We start from the raw sequence: 20,709 nt of genomic DNA, 5'->3' as shown, positions 1-20,709 counted from the left end.
TGAAATCACTGCTTGGTTTTGAGTTGACACCATTTTGCACAGCTTTCAATCTCTATTCCAGTTAGAACTGTTGTATATACACTAGAATTTGCCACCATGGTAATCAACCAAACTAAACTAAAGGCAACGTTAAGAAATGGCAGCATAAGTGAATGGAATATTACTCAGGCATCAGAAAGGAAGAATATCGATCATTTGCATCGACATGGATGGAAATGGAGGGTATTATGTTAAGTGAAATAAGTCAAGCAGAGAAAGACAATCATATGGTTTCACCCATATGTGGAACATCAGCAATAGCGCAGAGGACAATAGCTGAAGGGAGGGAAAACAGAAGGGGGGAGAAATCAGAGAGGGAGATGGACCATGAAAGACCCTGGGCCCCAGGAAACAAACTGAGGGTTTCAGAGGGGAGGGAGGGTGGGGGGATAGGGTAACCAGGTGATGATGGGTATTGGGGAGGGCACATGTGGTGATGAGCACTGGGTATTATTTACAACTAATGAATCATTGAACACTACATCAAAAAGTTATGACGTACTATATACTATATACTAACTGAACATAATAAAAAATAATAATAATAAAATAAATAAATAAAAGGGAAATAAAGAAAAGATAGTATATGTGAACTAAGGCCAGATTATGTATCTACCTATCTATTTTCTGTCTATTCACATATATGTATATGTATATGCATATACAAATATGCATAATGTAATTCTGTCAGAAAAGCATAGCCTTTGCAGTTAGAAATTTCTGATTTGAAATCTTGGCACTACAATTCCTGAGCTATTAAACTATGGGGATTCTATACAAGTTCTCTGAAACATGTTTTTATCCACGAAATGATACTTAAGGTTCTGAGTTCATGAATCTATTCTAAGGGTTACTTTACAGGCAATAACACAGATAAGTAAGCTGGCATATACTAAGTTCCTTCCATTTTTTCAATACAAATTCAGTCAGAATTTACCAAAGAATGTGCATATCTCTGCAATACTACACCACAATAGACTTCATAAAAATGAGCCTTAGAAAATTCAATGACAGAATGATTCATTGTGGATGCATTAGGCAATATCTTTTCAACTTACCATCAAATAATAAAAACTTTCTAATAGGGTAGAAACCCACATCTGTACTATTCAACTAAAAGTAATGATTGATATAAAAGTTTGTATTCAGCGTATTAGCTAGAACAAGTAAATCATACTCCTTTACTTTTTAAAATAGTTAATGTGCTTTAAGATTTCACCTTTACTGAACATATCATACTCTAGAGCACAGGAGATAAGTGTGTAGACTCCAAGGTCTTAAAAATTTGGTTGGAATTCCCTGGAGCAAGCTGCTCAAACTCTTTATGACTCAGTTTCTTAATCTGTCAAGTGAAATTAATAAGAGTATTACACTCAGTTGTTGGGGGCACTAAATGAAATAACAAACACAAGGCGCTTACTTAGCAGAGCACCCTAAGCCTGGGAAGCATTAAATATATATTATAGGGGCACCTGAGTGCCTCAGTGGGTTAAGCCTCTGCCTTCAGCTCAGGTCATGATCTCAGGGTCCTGGGACAGAGACCTTCATCGGGCTCTCTGCTCAGCAGGGAGCCTGCTTCCCCCCTTCTCTCTCTGCCTGCTGCTCTGCCTACTTGTGATCTCTCTCTGTCAAATGAATAAATAAAATCTTTAAAAATATATATATATTATAAATTTTACTCTAGATATTTCTAAAGATATATTAGAATATTTAAAACTCACATCTTTCTATAGTAATATTTACTGAAATTGATGTATTGTTTTTAATCTGCAGATTTCATACTCAATCATCATACCAGCACTAAAATTCTATTCATATTTTTCCTCTTAAAGAAATAGCAATGTTTTATACAGTAACTCCTCATTATTTTTTGGAGGACATTGTGAAAAATATAAGAGTGTTCAAGCAATAATAATAGCAGATATGATAACAATAATACAAAAATGATAATAGTAATAATAATAATTTTCAGGTTTTTACTCCATGAGTTCTCACAAAAGCCTTTTGAAATAGATACTGTTAGCACCCATTATTCTCTTACCATGTACATTTTGTTAAATAACAGATGTTTGAGGATCTGAGAATTAATGATAAAAGCAAATGGCAAAATGGTGAGATTAGAACACAAAATAGAATTTCCACCCAGGTTCTGTGATACTTCATCCACTGCTCTTTCTATTATGCTGTATTATCTGAAATCTGCCCCCACCTAGTACATTAGAAGAATATAAAAATATAACATCAGGATCAGGCAGAAAATCTTTTACATTTTGAGGACGTGTATAAAATGTGTATAAAATTCGGAAGGAACAGTCAGAGAGGTGAGAAGATGATGTGGAGTTCCAGGGAGAGTCTGATGAGAGGTTGGTGGGGGGAGGGGCTGTCCATAGTATAAGCTGCTGCTCAGTAGTGGGGTAATAGTAGTATAATGGAAGAATGTTCTGCCTCACCCCTAACATGTCCTTCCCAGTAAAGAAAGCTATGGTGCTCTAATTATTTAGCTTCCTTTGCTTTTGCTTCTTTTCCTTTTTTTTCTCCCCCTGTCTGGGAAATCAAGTGTTTTATGTTACTGGTAAATGTGCAAAGTTTAAATCAGGAGCACAAGGCCTAGATTCACCTTTTTTCTCTTTGAGAATGAGCCTATTCAATGAGAGGATATAATCTCTTTCTTCCTTGTTATCATCCTGCACAGGCCCCCAAAGCAGCTAAGAGTGGGGCATGATTTGAAAGGCAAGGTCACTGGATGAAGGGATTCAGATGGAGGGATGGCCTAAATCAGGAGGGGGTCCTGTCACTCCCAGCTTGGACAGGAAAGATGATGGATTCGAACGCATGCTTGGTATTTGGAAATTCAGAGTATTCCTGCCTGATGGTCTTTATTTCTTCCGAAAATTAGAGAAAAGGTCACGTCCTGAGACTGAGGAAGAACAGGACTGAATAGATTTCATAAGAGTGATAAACATTTGAAGAAGCAAGTGGAGAACAGGGGAAAACTGGTTACAAACATGGAAAAGATCTCCAATTCAGCCCTGAAACAAGGCCTTGACAATCTACGCAGACAGAATGATTTCCCACTCCTCATTCCTTTCTCCTCCTCTGAGATTTACTCCATCAATCATTTGCCACTGTGCCTTGCATTTCAAATTTCTCAGCTCAGTAGCTTCTTTCCTGTTGTTCTCAGTCTCTCACCATTTCCCCTGCAGCAACTCCTAGCCAGCCTACTGATCACTCTTTTCCATTTTAATTCAGCTCTCATCCCAACAGTTATTTCCTTTCTAAATCACTGATACTCAGAAATCACAGAAGATTCCCACTATTACAGAATAAAAGGTACAGCCCATCAGACCCCCATGCTTTCTCTAAACTACCCTTTGCCCAGATAATGCTGCTCACGATCATTTGTCAAACTACAGAGATGTCAGCTCTTCTATAAAGTTACCCCAGGCACCAAAAGTCAGCATTAGCCTCTGTACCACACCCACACTTCCAACATTACAATGGGCTCTTACTTCAATCTTCTTTGTGTTTGTGTCTTTCACTAGATTTTCAACTTTTTTTTTCTTCTAAAGATTTTATTTATTTATTTGACAGACAGAAATCACAAGTATGCAGAGAGGCAGGCAGAGAGAGAGGAGGAAACAGGCTCGCCGCTGAGCACAGAGCCTGATGTGGGGCTCGATCCCAGGACCCCGAGATCATGACCTGAGCTGAACGCAGAGGCTTTAACTCACTGAGCCACCCAGGCACCCCCTAGATTTTCAACTTTTGCAATTAAGAGACAGTGCCATATTCTGCTCTCAAGGCTAACTACAGCTCTTAGAAATGGCAGGAGTTTAATAAATAGCTGTTAATTTTTTAAAAATATTTTACTTATTTGACAGAGAAAGCATGCTTTGCGAGAGCAAGCAGGGGGAGTTGTAGAGGGAGAGGGAGAAGCAGGCTCCCCACTGAGCAGGAAGCCCGACACAGGGCTCCAGGCCAGGACCCTGGTATCATGAGCTGAGCAGACCGCAGACACTTAACTGAAACACCCAGGTGCCCCCTATCTGTTAATTTTAAAGTAATATTATTTCCAGGTGTCAGCCCTGGGATAACAAGAATGTATACAGTGAGAATAGGAGACAATAGTCATATCTAACTTACCATCCTTTAAGATAATTGTTTGCTTATCAAGATGAGTTGCCATATATGGATAAATGGTAAGAAGACAGTTTTCTGCTGTTGCAGTAACTGGAAGCAAAAACCTACAAGTGAAGACATTGCATTTCAATAAAATAAAATTGTAAGATACAGTAAATACAATGAAATATTTTTTAAATATCCTGGATGGTTTAAATGATCAAGACATGAATTATTCATTTTTCTTTCCACCTGTTTTGTTTTTCTTAACCAACTACTATACTATTTTAATGGTTTAAGACTATTTACTTTTAAAGCTTTTAAAGGAGATTGTTAACTTCACTGTCAAGTGTGCTCTAGAATTCTGCTTGTAATTATACAAGGTTCACAAACAGATTCAGGAAGTTTTAGAATTGAAGGAGCCTCAGAATTAATTTACTCACCTTCTTTTATTGAATTCCTGACAAACAGTATCTAGCCCTCCTGACACTACTAGGGAGACACTACCCAAGAGACACTCACGCCTCACGGCCAACCCATTTCATATTCAGAGAGCTCTAACTTCAGACCTTCTGTTTCAGGGCAACACAGAACAAAATCTATGATCTGATCCCCATTATATACCTTCAAATACTTAAAAACAGTTATTGTATTTTCTCTAGTCTTTCTCTTCTTCAAATTGAAAACATTTAGAGGATTCAAGATTTCTTTCAACTACAAGGTCTCCACAAATTTCACATACCATCTGCTTTCTTCAGATGATATTTTATTTTGTGTTTGTCCTTTAGAGGTATCTGAGAACTGAAAGCAACACTACCAAAGTTATTCAACCACTAGAGTATTAATCTCTTCCACAATGGACACACTATTAAACTATTTTATAAAAGCATTGTGAACTTTCTTGTTAATAAGACTCACAAAACACTCTTAAGATTATATTGGGCCTGTCCAATTTATGCAACAACTCTGTCCTTGCCCAATTTTTTTAGAGTAGGTTCCACGCCCAACATGGCGCCGGAACTCACAAGCCCGAGATTAATGAGTCAGGAGTTCTACCAATGGAGTCAATCAGACACCCCCAACTAATCTGCTAACAGAAGTACTATATTTTAGATCTATACCACTATAATACTGGATTATCGGTTTAATTTCTGTATTATAGCAACTATCAAGATAATTTCACTCTTGCATCTGCTATGTATCATATTAGCCCTTCTATGTAGTGTATGGTCACTGAAAAGATGAAATGATGAAATCTGGGTTATAATCCAAGTTGATACAAATAAATACAGGATAGGATGAGACTAAGAAAAAAAACCTATAGCTGAAATATAATGAGCTGTCAGGGACATTAAAATAAACATATGTTACATGTAAAAAATTGATTTTCCCCTCAGTTCTGCATAGTTTCTCATAAGGAATGCATTACATTTTTCTCTTTACCTACTGATGTGCATTAAAATATTGCAAACTATACATATTCAACATTGTCTTGTTTGACCAACCCTAATCATTCCATTCCATCATCCTAAACACATGTATCAGATTGCCCTAGTCAGGGTTAAACTGTATTTCCATAATTGTTTTTTTCTATAGGATGTCCTTTTTAAAAATGAAATTTAAAATTCCTTGATAGCATGAATCATTACTTCTATATATTATGTATTTATGCTACACGTAGTGATCAATCAAAATTCCATTAACTGCCCAACTTTAACTAATATTTTTCAGATTAAATAACATAGGTTATCCAAAGATACCATTATCATTGTTACCTTAGAGCCCAAAATGCTTTCTGCTTTAACAGTGACTGCAGGAAAAGAAAAAACAGAAAGGAAAAAAATGACTACTCTAGCAAGTGCTGTGGCTACTCTGCCCTTATGTCCTTATCCCTGAGGATGTAATTTCTTTGTGGTCGGCTCCCATCCTCTGGGTGGGTATAGTTGGGTAACTGTAACCTTCAAGAACCAATGTTGGATTGCTAGAACTGCTGAGAGCTTCAATTGCCTTGGGAGTTTATGGTCGCCTCAGTAATGCCATAGTCAGCACCTATATGGTTCAGGAATTTGAAAGGCTGGTTTGTTTGTTTCAAATAGGACAAAACTCTGCGGTGTAACTTTATCTCTAGAGGATCCCATGGGATCAAGCTGAGGTTGGGACTCTGACTTAAATTTCATTTTATTTGGGATGACTGATTCCATGTTCTGCTTCCCCTACCTTGTTTATTCCTGGCAGTTCTTCCTTAATAAACCACATATCCATGAATCCTCATCTAAAAGTCAGCTTGTGGACAAACCCTACCCAAGACAACAATCAAGTGAACTAAATGAATGATACTGCTTAAAGAAGCAGTATCATTTGAAATAATTATAAAATGGTACAGAACTAAAGAAAATGAGGGTGAAGTAAAATTCAATGAAATGGGAATAAATATTGTAATTTTTCTTCTTATAAAACTAGTGTGTTGCAGATGATAACATTGATTTCAGATACTCCTCAGAATAAAGAATAACCAATGTATACAAAATTCATTTGACTACATTCTTCTATGGGGCACATGATACAGAAATTATACAAATTGCACATCATAAGAATATGGACACTTTATACATTAATATCATTATGAGTAAAAATATATTAAAACAGGGGTGCCTGGGTGGCTCAGTGGGCTAAAGCCTCTGCCTTCAGCTCAGGTCATGGTCCCAGGGTCCAAGGATAGAGCCCCGCATCGGGCTCTCTGCTTGGCGGGGAGCCTGCTTCCTCCTCTCTGCCTGCCTCTCTGCCTACTTGTGATCTTTGTCTGTCAAATAAATAAATAAAATCTTTAAGAAATATTAAAACAGAAACAGGACTTACATTCAATAATATTAATACTCTACACTTTAAGAAAAGTATCTCTGGGAAAATAGGGTACCTTATCAGAGAATAATGGTATTATTTATGGATTCTCTATACCAATCTACATAGCCAGAAACCATTAGTGGTAGAGAATTTACTCTAAAAATATTCAAAATTACAGTAACAGTAAAATGACTATAACATTGTACAGTAACAGTGAAGTAACTCTGACATTATGGATTTTGGTTCCATTTGGAGATTTAAATAGCAATCATCACGCATAGGTGATTTGGAAGAGTTCCAATGAGCAAAAATCAGGATGGACATTCCTGGCAACAGAGTCGATATGATGCAGATGTTGGTGGTGACAGAAATGGGCTTGAACTATTTGTGGCAACTACTGTGCTAGGCTTTTAAAATGCATTATTTCATTTCCATAAATCTTCTCAACAGTCTTTGAGGATACATATTTCTTTTAAAGATTTTATTTATTTATTTGACAGACAGAGATCATAAGTAGGCAGAGAGGCAGGCAGAGAGAGAGAGAGAGAGAGAGAGGGAAGCAGGCTTCCTGCGGAGCAGGGAGCCCGATGCGGGGCTCGATCCCAGGACCCTGAGATCATGACCCGAGCCGAAGGCAGCAGCCCAAACCACTGAGCCACCCAGGCGCCCCTTTGAGGATACATATTATTAATTTTCTCAGACTTTAGTTACAAGAGCAAGGTCCAGAAAAAGTCAACAATTGTTTAAAGTCACACTATTAAGAAATAGCCCAGGGACACCTGGGTGGCTCAGTTGGTTGGATGACTGCCTTCGGCTCAGGTCATGATCCTGGATTCCCGGGATCGAGTCCCGCATCGGGCTCCCAGCTCCACGGGGAGTCTGCTTCTTCTCTGACCTTCTCCTTGCTCATGCTCTCTCTCACTGTCTCTCTCTCAAATAAATAAATAAAATACTTTAAAAAAAAAAGAAATAGAGAGCCCAAATTCAAGTTCAATATACCTGAAGCAAAGCTATGCTCTTGGCCACTGCATAAGAATGAATGGTTAGCTTCCAGATCTGGCTTGCTGCACATATGCTCAAAGTTACCAAGTTTGGATAGAGTCACATATATTATGATACATGTGATTATGAATAAACAAAAAAAAAGAAATATTTTTTATCAATTATCTCATTAAACAGCATGCATTTTAATACTTCTAGCTGTTCTAATAATGTTAAATTATATAAATTCTTAAAAGGAGCTGTTTTAAATAAAAGCCTTTTCTGGAAGCTGTGAATATTCTCCTGGATTCTATGGAAGAAATTTTTTTAAAAGATTTTATTCATTTATTTGAGACAGAGAAAGCATGAGAGAAAGAGAGAGCATGATAGAGGGAGAAGCAGACTCCCTGCTGAGCAGAAAGCCTGATGTGGGACTCTATCCTGGGACTCCAGGATCATGACCCAAGCCAAGGGCAGAGGCTTAACTGACTGAGCTACCCAGGGACCACAAGGGAGAAATATTTTATTTCAGATGCTCTCCTAAGTAAACCATAAGCAACACTTATAAAATTGACATAAATAAATTCTCCTGTTGGACACATGAAAATTCTTACAGAAGTGGAAAGTTTGCAGTTGGGTATGGAAACAAAAGGTATTGCTGTACCCTAGGGAACAATGCAAAATGAGAGGATAAGGAAAACTCTGGCTGCTTTCTACCTCCCACTGTTTTAGATACGACCACCATGCACAAACTATGAATACTTTAGTATGATAAATCAATCAGTAAATGCCTTAATATGTGGAAAGTCAAATATGGAGTGCACTATTTTTATCCTTTGTCATTTTCAGGTTCACCTGAAATTTCTCATTAACGATTTATTTTTCCTCTACCTCAACATTTTACTTCACATTTTTCTAAATTCAAAGAATTGAAAGACTAGTAAAATAAACATATATGTACCCTTCACCCGGTTCAGCAATTACTATTTTGCCATATTCATTTCTTTCTTCTATTTAAAATTTATTTTCTTAAAATGTGCATGTACAAATTTATCCCTAAATATTCAGCCTGTATATGCTAAGAACAAGAACATTATTCTATAACACCATAATCGTATCATCACCACCATCAAATTTAACATCAGTGTAAGAGTATTCTCTAGTTTACAATCCATGCTGAAGAGTCCCAGTAAATGCCAAATTCCAAACTAAGATTACGGATTGAATTTATTTTCATTTAAACCAGGACAATCTCCCAGTCTTGTATGGTCCTTCCTGGCATTGACATTATTTTTAAGAGTCAAGGCCAGTTGTCTGAAATATTCTGATTATCCTCTCTTGACTGGATAATGTTTTCTTTCTGACCAAAAAAACTTTGTATGTGCTGTACCATGGTTCTCATTTCATCCCACCAGGAAGTAGAGCAGGTCTGTGTCCCTCCTCATTAGTGATACCGAGTCTAGTCATTTGGTTATGATAATATCCATCAGATGCCCTCATTTTTTATACCAACATTTAAAATATATAATTTATATATCATGAAATCCACCTTATTAAGATATATAATTCAGTAGTTCTTAATATTTTACCAAGTTGTGTAACTGATGTGTAACTTTATTTATACACAAAAAGGGTGGGTATGTTTATTTAAATACTTACTGCTTACCATAGTTAGATAGGTCAATCAGCAGGACTTAATCTGGTACCATAATGTATATTTATAACAGGCAAGGCCATCCATGATGTTGCCAGAGAGAAAAATCTCTCTACCACCAGTGAGGACATCAAACATCATTTTGTTAATCATTAATAAAGTTACAGTTTTTATTTATTCATCTTTAATAGGTCAAAACAGAGTGAAAAGATTCTAATGTGATTCTCACTTGTTTTTCAATATCCTTCTTTGAGTGGAGGGAAAAGAAATAAAATTATAACTGCTCTTCTGAACATTGCAATAATCCACAATATATGTTACTTGCAGCCCATTAAGGTGCTAGTACACTAAAACTATCTCCATGACAACACGAAGTCACACAAAACAAAAAGCTTACTTTCATTAAATTCTTTCTTTTTTTTAAGATTAATTTATCTATTCAAGAGAGAGAGGGCACACATAAGCTGGCGGGGGGGGGTGCGGGGGCGAGGAGGACAGGCAGAGGTAAAGAATCTGAGCACAGAGCCCCTCGCGGGGCTCAATCCCACAACCCTGGCATTACAACCTGAAGGAGTCAAATGCTTACTTGACTGAGCCACCCAGGCACCCCTCGTTAAATTATTTCTGGAATGCTGTAGTGCACATTACTTTAGAAGACAACCATGATCTAGCTAAAATGAACTAGGTAATTTTTATAGGTTAGTTTCATTTCATGTCTTGGAAAACTTCAGGATACATGTGTATTTTTAATGAACCTAAAAAAAATAAGAATTTGAAAGATCTAGGCTCAATCAATTGTAAGGAAGAGTTTTTGTTTTGTTTTGTTTTGTTTTATAAACAATAACACAGACTAAGATCAGAGCTGGTCAGAGTTGGAGGCCATCAGCTCTGTGTCATGATAGAACCTCCTCCTTATGAAAAATCATTTCCCTATCTGACCAAAGGCCTAAAATCCCACCATGAAATATGTATTGGTGTTGGCTAGAGCAATGCAATACAGAATATCTGTTGATTAGAAATTAGTATCTTAAAGGTTAAAGATTAACAGCTAAGCAAGGGGACACTTATTTTTTTTAAAGATTTTATTTATTTATTTGACACAGAGAGAGAGAGAGATCACAAGTAGGCAGAGAGGCAGGCAAAAAGAAGGGGAAGCAGGCTCCCTGCTGAGCAGAGAGCCTGATGTGGGGCTCGATCCCAGGACCCTGAGATCATGACCTGAGCAGAAGGCAGAGGCCTAACCCACTGAGTCACCCAGGCACCCAAGGGAACACTTATTACAGAGCAACTAGGATATGATGAAATGAGCCACAAGGGCTTGGGGAACCACGTGATGGTCTGACATCACTTTCAGAGAGAATATGGCTGCAGAGGATAAGGTAAGCTGGGAAGTCCTGGCAAAAAAGAAGTGGTTCCGAGGGGAAGGGAAAAGTAAATTAACCAGGAATTACCATGTATGAAGTACAGCTGGTCCCTGACTTAGATGGTTTGACTTATGATTTGTAGATTTTAGGATGATGCCAAAGTAATACACATTCATTAGAAACCATACTTCAAATTTTTGAATTTTGATCTTTCTCAGGCTAGTGACAGGTGGGACAATATAGTTAGAACCATTATGTTTACCACTTAAAGTATAGCATTCAATAAATTACATGAAATATTTAATACTGTATAATAAAATGGGCTTTGTGTTAGATAACTTTGCTTAAGTGTAGGCTAATGTAACTGTTCTAAGCAAGTTTAAGGTAGGCTAGGCTGAGCTATGATGCTTGACAAGTTAGGTATATTAAATGTTTTCAAGTTATGATATTTTCAATTAATTGTGGGTTTACTGGGGCATAACCTCATCATAACTTGAGGGAGATCTATGTAGCATAAAACACTCTTACCTCATTAATATCCCAAAGTTAGATTCTATCTTTCAGAATATTCCCATTGCATGTGTCCAGTGTTAGGAAAAGAGAAAAGGTTTATTTGAATTGTGTGTGGTTTTATTCCTTTCCAAAAAGAGACATATGAAATGCATGCAAAGTTACCTCTTCAAAATCAAAACAGATGGAGAACAGTAAATACACCAACAAGTTCCCGTAATCTATGAGAATCATTCCCAATTTTTAGGCCACATACTCTTACAAAGCATCTTAGAGCATGCATTTGCTGAAAAGTAATTTGCCTAACACAGGTTTTAAAAATTGAATTTACAGATTTCAGTATGTCCTCTAATAGTTAATAAAAATAAACTTTAAAGTATTACTGAATTTAGAATAACTTGGGAATATGTTTTCTCAAAAAAATACCAGAGTAAAGTGTATCTCATATAGAGGGTCTAGTAAATGCAGTACTTGAAACGCATAAAACCATTGTTCTTCAGCTTGAATATACTCTAAAATAGGCCACATTGGGGCGCCTGGGTGGCTCAGTGGGTTAAGCTTCTCCCTCTATCTCTGTCCCTCCCCCTAACTTGTGCACTCTCTCTTTCTCTCAAATAAAAAGTAATCTTCAGTTGCATAAAACAAACTATAGCAAGCTACAAAAATTGATGTAATTTGCACCTAGTTCATATTCATATATGCTACTTTTAAATTTAATTCCATTTTAAAGGTTTGTTGATGTCAGGCATTGCCACTGGTCACCATGTCCTGATATCGATTCAGTCAAAATCACTCTTTCCCATTCCCCGCTTTACTACCATCACTGAAGTCCTATAACTCTTCAAGCCATCAGTCTGGGATAGCTGCTTTACTGGTCTCTCCATTTCTAGTCTTTGTATTTTCAGTCTCCCAACACACAAATATCTTCTCCTTTCATCTAGCTCCTTAAAGGCAAAGACCAATATACAGCACATGAAAGATACATGCAGGGTGTCTGGGTGGCTTGGTGGGTTAAGCCACTTCCTTCAGCTCAGGTCATGATCTCAGGGTCCTTGGATGGAGCCACGCATCGGGCTTTCTGCTCAGCAGGGAGCCTGCTTCCCTCTCTCTCTCTCTCTGCCTGCCTCTCTGCCTACTTGTGATCTCTCTCTCTCTCTCTGTCAAATAAATAAATAAATAATCTTAAAAAAAAAGATATGTGCAAGTTGTGACTACATACATGGATGGATGGATAGACAGATGGATGGATGGAGTGGCTGACATCCTCATTCAAGATCCATTTGAGCTAAGAGAAAAGATTACTTCATAGCCCTCATGAGGGAAACCACAAGTATAATATTTAACCTCAAATTAATCATAGGCTGGGGTTACTAGAAGAAGACAGTCTGGGGTTTAAGAAGTTTATTAGAATCAATACCTATGTAAGAAAGAAGGAGGAAGCAGGTTGGAGAATAAGAGCAAGAAGATGGGTTGCAAGGTGTGGAGAACAGGATGATATAGAACAGCCATATTGGCCAAGTAAGGCCTTGGTCGACTGGGCAGGGAGCTTTGGACTGCCCTTCAGAGCTTCTGGCATTGGGCTAAACTTTCTGGCCCCCTAAACTTGCCTGAGTCAGTCAGGAAATGCAGGTTGCCTGCCTGCTGGAGCATAGATAACCTTAGGCCAAGTGGAGCTAGGACAGGTTCTATAGGAGCTGACAAAAGGAAGTAGTCAGCTAGCTTCAATCCATACAGTTGGACAGCAAATTCTACCTTGAAGGGCCACACAGAGGTGCAGTTCCATGTATTCCATACTAATCAACTCACCTTTATTTTGATTTCTGAATCAGAAAAATCTACCAGGTGAGATGATCATCCAGAACAGCAAGTGGACAAACTGCTAAGCCAAAACTCTCAGTGTGTTTTACAACAGATGAGATACGTGTCGGTCAATTTAAGCAACTCTGCCTAAGTAAGGAGAGGCTGAGAGACCAGTCAAGGGCTTCGTACCTCCCCTAGATCCGTGAAGTGCTTCAGAGAACACGGGTCTTGAGGCACATGTTAGAATTCTACTGACTACAAATGTGAAATGCCCTTTTGGTCAATTTTCCCGATGCCCAGCCCTTATCCTTCAGTATGAATTCACTGTATATGTCACATAGCACTCATCTTCAGCAGAAGTCTCATTTGAATATCTAATGGCCAATGGTATGGTATTCAAAGTTAGGGTTTCATCAAGTGGGAACCAACTGAATGCAAGTGGACAATACTCTTATTTTTAAAGTAAGAGCATGACTGTGTCCTCTAAGATTCATTATAATATTTATCTTCAAATAAAAGCCAAGCATTTAAATGGTTAATTTTAAGAAGCCCACTAAAATTCTGAAACACTATTATTAAGGCACTTTATCAGTTGCTATTTGGTTTTAATACTGAAAGTGTTCAGACTATAAGTAGAGGTCAAAAAATTTTAAATAGTAAAATTACATAAAATTAAGCTTATTAAAATAAGACAGTTCAATACATTTAATCAACAAATTAAAATAACAAATATTAGCAATATTGTTAGTTTTAAGTTGAATGCAAATTAATAAACAAAAAAAATTTTAATCAGTTGTACCATGTTCTGCATTTGTTTCAACTTGAGGGAAATAAATGAATTTTGACTTCTAATAACACCCTCTATAAACATAAAGCATAAGTTTAAATAGCACCTATCTAATGTGAAATGCTCAAAATTAGAGAGAGCAATAATTATAGAGAACTAATGGTCACAGAAATTAAACCAGATTGTGATGCAAAAGAAACACACAAGAGATCTCTGGGGGCATCAGTGATGTTCTATTTCTAGACCAGAGTGGTAGATAAAGGTGGGGGAAATCAGAGGGGGAGGCAAACTACAAGAGACTGTAGACTCTGAGAAACAAACTGAGGGTTTTGGAGGGGAGGGGGTGGAAGGTTGGGTGTGCCTGGTGGTGGGTATTAAGGAGGGCATGCTGGGTGTGGTGCATAAACAATGAATTTTGGAACACTGAAAAAATAAAATTAAAAAAATTAAAAAATTTAAAAAGTGTGTTTACAATGATTTGTTAAGACATGCAAATTCATTTCACATAGTTTTCTCCATGTTTTTTCAAGAAGAAAAAAAACCTTCCTGAACAATCAAAAAAGCAACTTGTAAACCCAAATGCCCTCAAACTGGTACTGCTGTGGTAGTTGAAAATTCTCACCACGGAAATATCATTTGCACTAACTACAAAGTTAGAAGTGATTAGAAGTTTCTTTGCAAATGTGGAATCGATGCTGGCATTCAGAAATTGGGAATGTGAGCACAAACATCTCCCCCATATTATCTCCAAATCAAGGTTATAATCAGGAAAGACAGCAAGAAGCAACCATTAGTAGTCAAAAGAGAAAAACCCAATATGCCATATCACGAAGTATGTGACCAAACCTCTTCTTCTTAATAACAGGTCAACAACACCAATATGCTTGTTTGTAGGAATCGAAAATGCAGAATGGACAAACACAAAAATCAGCATATGTTTAAAAACAAATCGAAGGGGGCACCTGGGTGGCTCAGTAGTTTTAAGTGGCTTACTCTTGATGTGGGCTCAGGTCATGTTGTCAGAGTCCTGCGACTGACCCTGTGATGGACTCCGTGCTCAGCGGGGAGTCTACTGGAGATCTCCTCTCTCTTCTCCTCCTCTCTGTCTGCCCCCCCCCCCACCTTCGTCCCTGGCACACACTCTCTCTAAGAAATCTTTAAAAAAATTTTTTAAAAATTTTTAAATAGAATAAATAAAAACAAATCCAAGGATTCAAGACAAACCCATAAAGATAAACATATCTGAGCACCTAAAGGAACATTTCCGAAAGCTGGGGCTAGGGAGCAGAGTCATGCCACCTCCTTCCACCTACTGAAATGACAACGCCCAAGCCTGCTGGCGGAAGTTGGGCACCAATGTCAGGGCCTTTTAGGTCTTGCAGAACTTCCAGTGGAGAAGGCCAAATCTCCAGTTGCCTAAAAGGCTCAACTGCATGAAATGCAATTAAAACACCAAGAAGGATTTATAGAATGTAAAATTTAATAAATTTATAGAATGTAAAATTTAATAAAATACTGGGAGGAGAAAGAGCTGTTCCTACTTGGGTTGGAGTCTCCTGTTGCCCAGGATCTATCTTCTTATTTACAGACACAGAATCCCCCTCCCAAGGGTGGACAGGACACATAGCCATGTAGGTGCACACTCTTGTACTAGGTTTGAGTCAGTGACATATTGGCAAAGGTGATGGGTACTTGTTCGGGTTCATCTCTTTAAAATTTCTGGCCTGTGCTCTGAGCATTCTATTCCATTAGTCTAGAGATAACAGCAGTAGACTTCAGAAGCTGTACATTAAAGATAATGGAGCTAGCCCACAAGCCCTGGATTACCTCACCAATTCATTCTGTTGTGCGACATATGCAGGACAAACCCACAAACTAATTAGGCACAATATTATCTTAAAAACAACCTTTATCTATGTACACATATTTGTCCATACATACACACATAGGCTTGCAAATATCTGTATGACCAAAAGTAATATATGAAAAGACACTGCATTTTTAATACAATATGTGATTATGATTGTAGGAATAAAGGTGGAGAAGCTAACTATTAGTATTATTTTCAACTTTTGCATTGTTTGAATTGTTATAATAAGCATGCATTCCTTTTAGTTATTTAATGCCTGATTTTCTATGCAAAAGCTATCAATGTAATAGCAATCAAATATTATAATCCTGTTATGGTATTTTCTTGATTAATCAATTCATATTTACAAATAGGTAAAGAGCTGAGTAGCGAGACAGAATCTGAGGAAAGAGAGGTGGAGAGGACTGCACCAGTAGGTCCCAAGGTAGAAACCAACTGCATGCGGATCCAGTTTCTAAGGTCTCCATGAAGACCAGTAATCAGGCAGGGGCTCATAACAACTAAGGGAAAGACAAAAGGAAAGACACTGGAATTTCCTCTAAAATGAAAAGTCTCTGCACAGGGCAGAGACTCTCCAACCATCACTGGCTCCAAAGAGAATGGGGGTAAAGAGAAGGAAAAAGGACTGTGGTTAACTTTTCTTCCTCTAACCTGTGTTAAAAGCACTATGATTTAAATATTGCTATTAAATAATGGCAAATACATTAAAAGTTTCTGGGCTTTTGAAATTTCTATACAAATTTTAAGCATCACCATTTTGCTAAAAGTGAATGATAATAAAATCTTAATTGTGAAATTTTTCTGTTGAGAGTTTTTTTTTTTAAAGATTTTATTTATTTCTTTGGCAGAGACAGATCACAAGTAGGCAGAGAGGCAGGCAGAGAGAGAGGAGGAAGCAGGCTCCCTGCCAAGCAGAGAGCCTGATGCAGGACTCGATCCCAGGACCCTGAGATCATGTCCTGAGCCGAAGGCAGAGGCTTTAACCCACTGAGCCACCCAGGTGCCCCATGTTGAGAGTTTTTTTATAATACACTGGCATCCTATGTTTTAGTTAAATGCAAATAAACGCTCAACTTTATATTTGAAACTCTGCTATAATCCTATGCTCTGGCTTAACAGGTCTACCATGAAAATAATTTTCTTCATAGAAAGAAGTTGCCATTACAAACAGCCTTCCACAGGGCAAGGTCAAGGGATAAGGAACAGACAATTACATCAGAACAAAGTACGGCTTATGAATTCTACTCCCCCCTCACTGCATGTTCTATCTATACACACAACACACAGTGTTATATAGAACCCAGCCCCCCAAAACATGACAGACAATGTTTCAGGGCAGTATCCCAACACTGTTTTTAGTTATGATCTATTAGATGGTTATGGAAATATTCTTGAGATTTCTCATTGCCTGCATTTCAGCAGCCATTATGCTAAAATTCTAGATGGCTCATTGTTAACAGGCAGCAAGTTTGTGCTAAGAATGGAGACTCCGAAAGATGAACATGTCCTAAATAACTGGTCTTCTTAATACGTAAGGGGCGTTTTGATACCCTTGCTTCTAGCTATCTGGTAGTGTCCCATAAAGGTTCCTGTCTCATTTTATATACTTACTTTAAATATTTAAATGTGCATTTAAGTGTATATTTACAAGCTTATTTTAATATACAAATATCCCAGAAAGTCACATACGAAGCAGATATTAATTTACATTAGAATTATTAAGGTCATATTAGCAACCTAAATGTATTAATGCTCTATGTGTTTGTCTCTGTGGCTGATTCATTCTCTGTTAATCTCCTTTATGTGATGCAAGTTCCCACCCCTTCAAAAGCACTAAGGTGTCTGGAAGAGGCATGCTAAGAAGTACTAGAAACAGAACCAAAATTGCCAGGTGCACACTACACAAATACCAAATTATGCACTGAGTAAAACAATAATTAGAATCACATTTCATTATTCTTCATTTCCTTTTTATTGTACTGAATGCTTTAAAAATAATATTATTTGAATTTACGTGATTGTCAATGCCCTATTATTTTAATAAGAGTAACATAACAAGTTTTATTATGCCTCAAAAATGTTTTTTAATCCATACAATGTTGATAAAATGCAACTATATGTAGAAAGAGATATAATTAAGCACTGTACATCCTCAGTTGTAAACAAAAGACCTGCACATTTTAAAATATATTTCCTCACTAGCGAAATGTTCAATATATTTATAATTAAGACCATGGGCTTTATCTCTAAATTTAGAATGAGACAACTAACGCATATAATTACAATCTATCATTTAAGCTTCCTATCAATGCATTAATTTGCCTACATATGACAAGTCCTTATTTTACTTGTTTTAATGTCAGAAGACATATAGAACCCAGTACCTTAAAACCAGCAACCTGCAAAACAAAGAAAACTGTGACTATTTTTCAAAAATTTTGCAAAACCACATCTTGCTCATGATTAGGAGAACTACCAATTTGTATTGCTTTAGAGTGAGCAACTCAATCGGGCACAACCCAGAAGTTTCCGTGCCAGGAAATTCACAGAGCAAACACTTGAGTGGCAGCTCTGCTGCTAATGACACTGAAGCTTCTAAATGCCAGCCAATCTTGAAAGTTTGGGACTTCTCCTGATGTCACTGGAACTGTATTACTGTGTTGTTTTGGACACAAAATCACATTTCATATGGTAAAAGGGTGATATTAAAATATTTATCTTTGAATAGCAATGAATTCTACAATCTAAAAGGGAGATGCATATAAATATGTAGTGTAAGCACCTGACAATTTGGGTTTTTCTGATTGTAAAGTTAAGTGCCTGACGTTAGGCTTCTGATTGCAGAGGCATCCACTTCAAAGACATGCATCTGAAATAAACATACTGCCAGCTACAAAACCAGATAAACAGCCAGGCCACAGACATGAAGTTCCCTGTTTTAGAGATCTCTGGTTGACTTAGGTAACTAACCATCTAACTGCCTGCTTTTTTCCCTTCCCTTATTTCAATTTCTGCTCTTATATTTTAAATTCACTCATAAGTTGTGAACCCGAGACCCTAGGCTTGTACACTCTCTTTCTACTGGCAACTTCACTGTGTGGCCCCTTAAAAATATGTGAGTAATAAACTTTGTCTATTCAAAGTTCCTTGATGGTTGTTGCTGGGGTGCATCTCATAATTACAGTAACAATGATCAGAAGGGTCTCAGTCCAGCCACAACATTGGCTCTGAAAGGGAAAATGTCTGTGGGGACCTGCCACAAATAGCACAGGGATAGGCAAGTGCTTCCAGTATTCCTGGCCAACACTCACTACTGATAATGTGAGACTGATCCAAAAGAAAAATAGTACAGAATCCTTTGAACTCTGGCTATGATAGGCATAAACCCTTTAATTACTAAGTCTTGGGGCACCTGGGTGGCTCTGGCGGTTAAGCGTCTGCCTTCAGCACAAGTCATTTTCTAAGAGTCTGGGGATGGAGGCCCCTCAGGGCTCCTCCCTCTCTTTCTGCCCCTGCCCCTACTCTTACACTTGCACGTGCTATCTCTCTCTCTCTAACAAACAAATAAAATCTATTTTTTTTAAAGATTTTATTTATTTATTTGACAGAGAGAGAGATCACAAGCAGGCAGAGAGAGGGCTGGGGGGGGTGGTGCAGGCTCCCTGCTGAACAGAGAGCTTGATGTGTGGCTTGATCCCAGGACCCTGAGATCATGACCTGAGCTGAAGGTAGAGGCTTAACCACTGAGCCCCACAAATCAAATCTTTTAAAAATAAATTGGGGCACCTGGGTGGCTCAGTGGATTAAAGCCTCTGCCTTCAGCTCAGGTCATGATCTCAGGGTCCTGGAATTGGGCCACGTATCAAGCTCTCTGCTCAGCAAGGAGCCTGCTTCCCGCCCCCCCTCTGACTACTTGTGTTTTCTCTCTCTCTCTCTCTCTCTGTCAAACAAATAAATAAATAATCAAAAAAAAATTACTAAGTCTTGGGTCACCTGGGTGGTTCAGTGGGTTAAAGCCTCTGCCTTTGGCTCAGGCCATGGTCCCAGGGTCCTAGGATTGAGCCCCCCACTAGGCTCTGCTCGGCAGGGAGCCTGCTTCCTCCTCTTTCTCTCTGCCTCCTCTCTGCCTACTTGTGACCTCTGTCAAATAAATAAATAAAATCTTTTAAAAAAAATTACTAAGTCTCGATTGGGTCCAAGAGCCAAAAGGAGTGTTTAAGGGCAGGTCAGTCAAGGGTGTGAGGACCTAGGACAGTGGCTGATTATTTCACTGGTAAAGATTTACCACTGTACACGAACTAATCAGCAGCCTTGATTTTTAGTTTAACCTTATGTATATATATAATGTATATATATATATATATGTGTATATATAACCTTCCTGTATATTTCTTTTTTTTTTTAAAGATTTTATTTATTTATTTGACAGAGAGAAATCACAAGTAGACGGAGAGGCAGGCAGAGAGAGAGAGAGGGAAGCAGGCTCCCTGCTGAGCAGAGAGCCTGATGCCGGACTCGATCCCAGGACCCTGAGATCATGACCTGAGCCGAAGGCAGCGGCCCAACCCACTGAGCCACCCAGGTGTCCCACCTTCCTGTATATTTCTAATCAGCCTCCCATTCAGAATATAACATGTGGTTCAACTTGCCTGAGAACTCAAAATCTTCCTATTTAAGTAATGGATTATATACCATATGATGTATCAAAACTTAGAAATAATTTTATTCAATCTTCTTGGTAAAC

The 20,709-nt window shown here is 37.9% G+C and overlaps 1 protein-coding gene across 1 annotated transcript in view; it reads right to left on the bottom strand.

Moving 5' to 3' along the window:
• Positions 1-20,709, bottom strand: part of CFAP47 (cilia and flagella associated protein 47) — a 529,980-nt gene that overhangs the window by 356,184 nt on the left and 153,087 nt on the right. The window contains exon 28 of the mRNA XM_045089444.1: positions 4,183-4,283. Within this exon, the coding sequence (XP_044945379.1) occupies positions 4,183-4,283 (101 nt within the window). The remainder of the gene's footprint in view (positions 1-4,182; positions 4,284-20,709) is intronic.

The sequence above is a fragment of the Mustela putorius genome, unplaced genomic scaffold (assembly GCF_011764305.1).
Source record: "Mustela putorius furo isolate JIRA1106 unplaced genomic scaffold, ASM1176430v1.1 tig00003836_pilon_pilon_pilon, whole genome shotgun sequence".
Classification (NCBI taxonomy): domain Eukaryota; kingdom Metazoa; phylum Chordata; class Mammalia; order Carnivora; family Mustelidae; genus Mustela; species Mustela putorius.
This window is presented reverse-complemented; position numbering and strand designations above follow the sequence as displayed.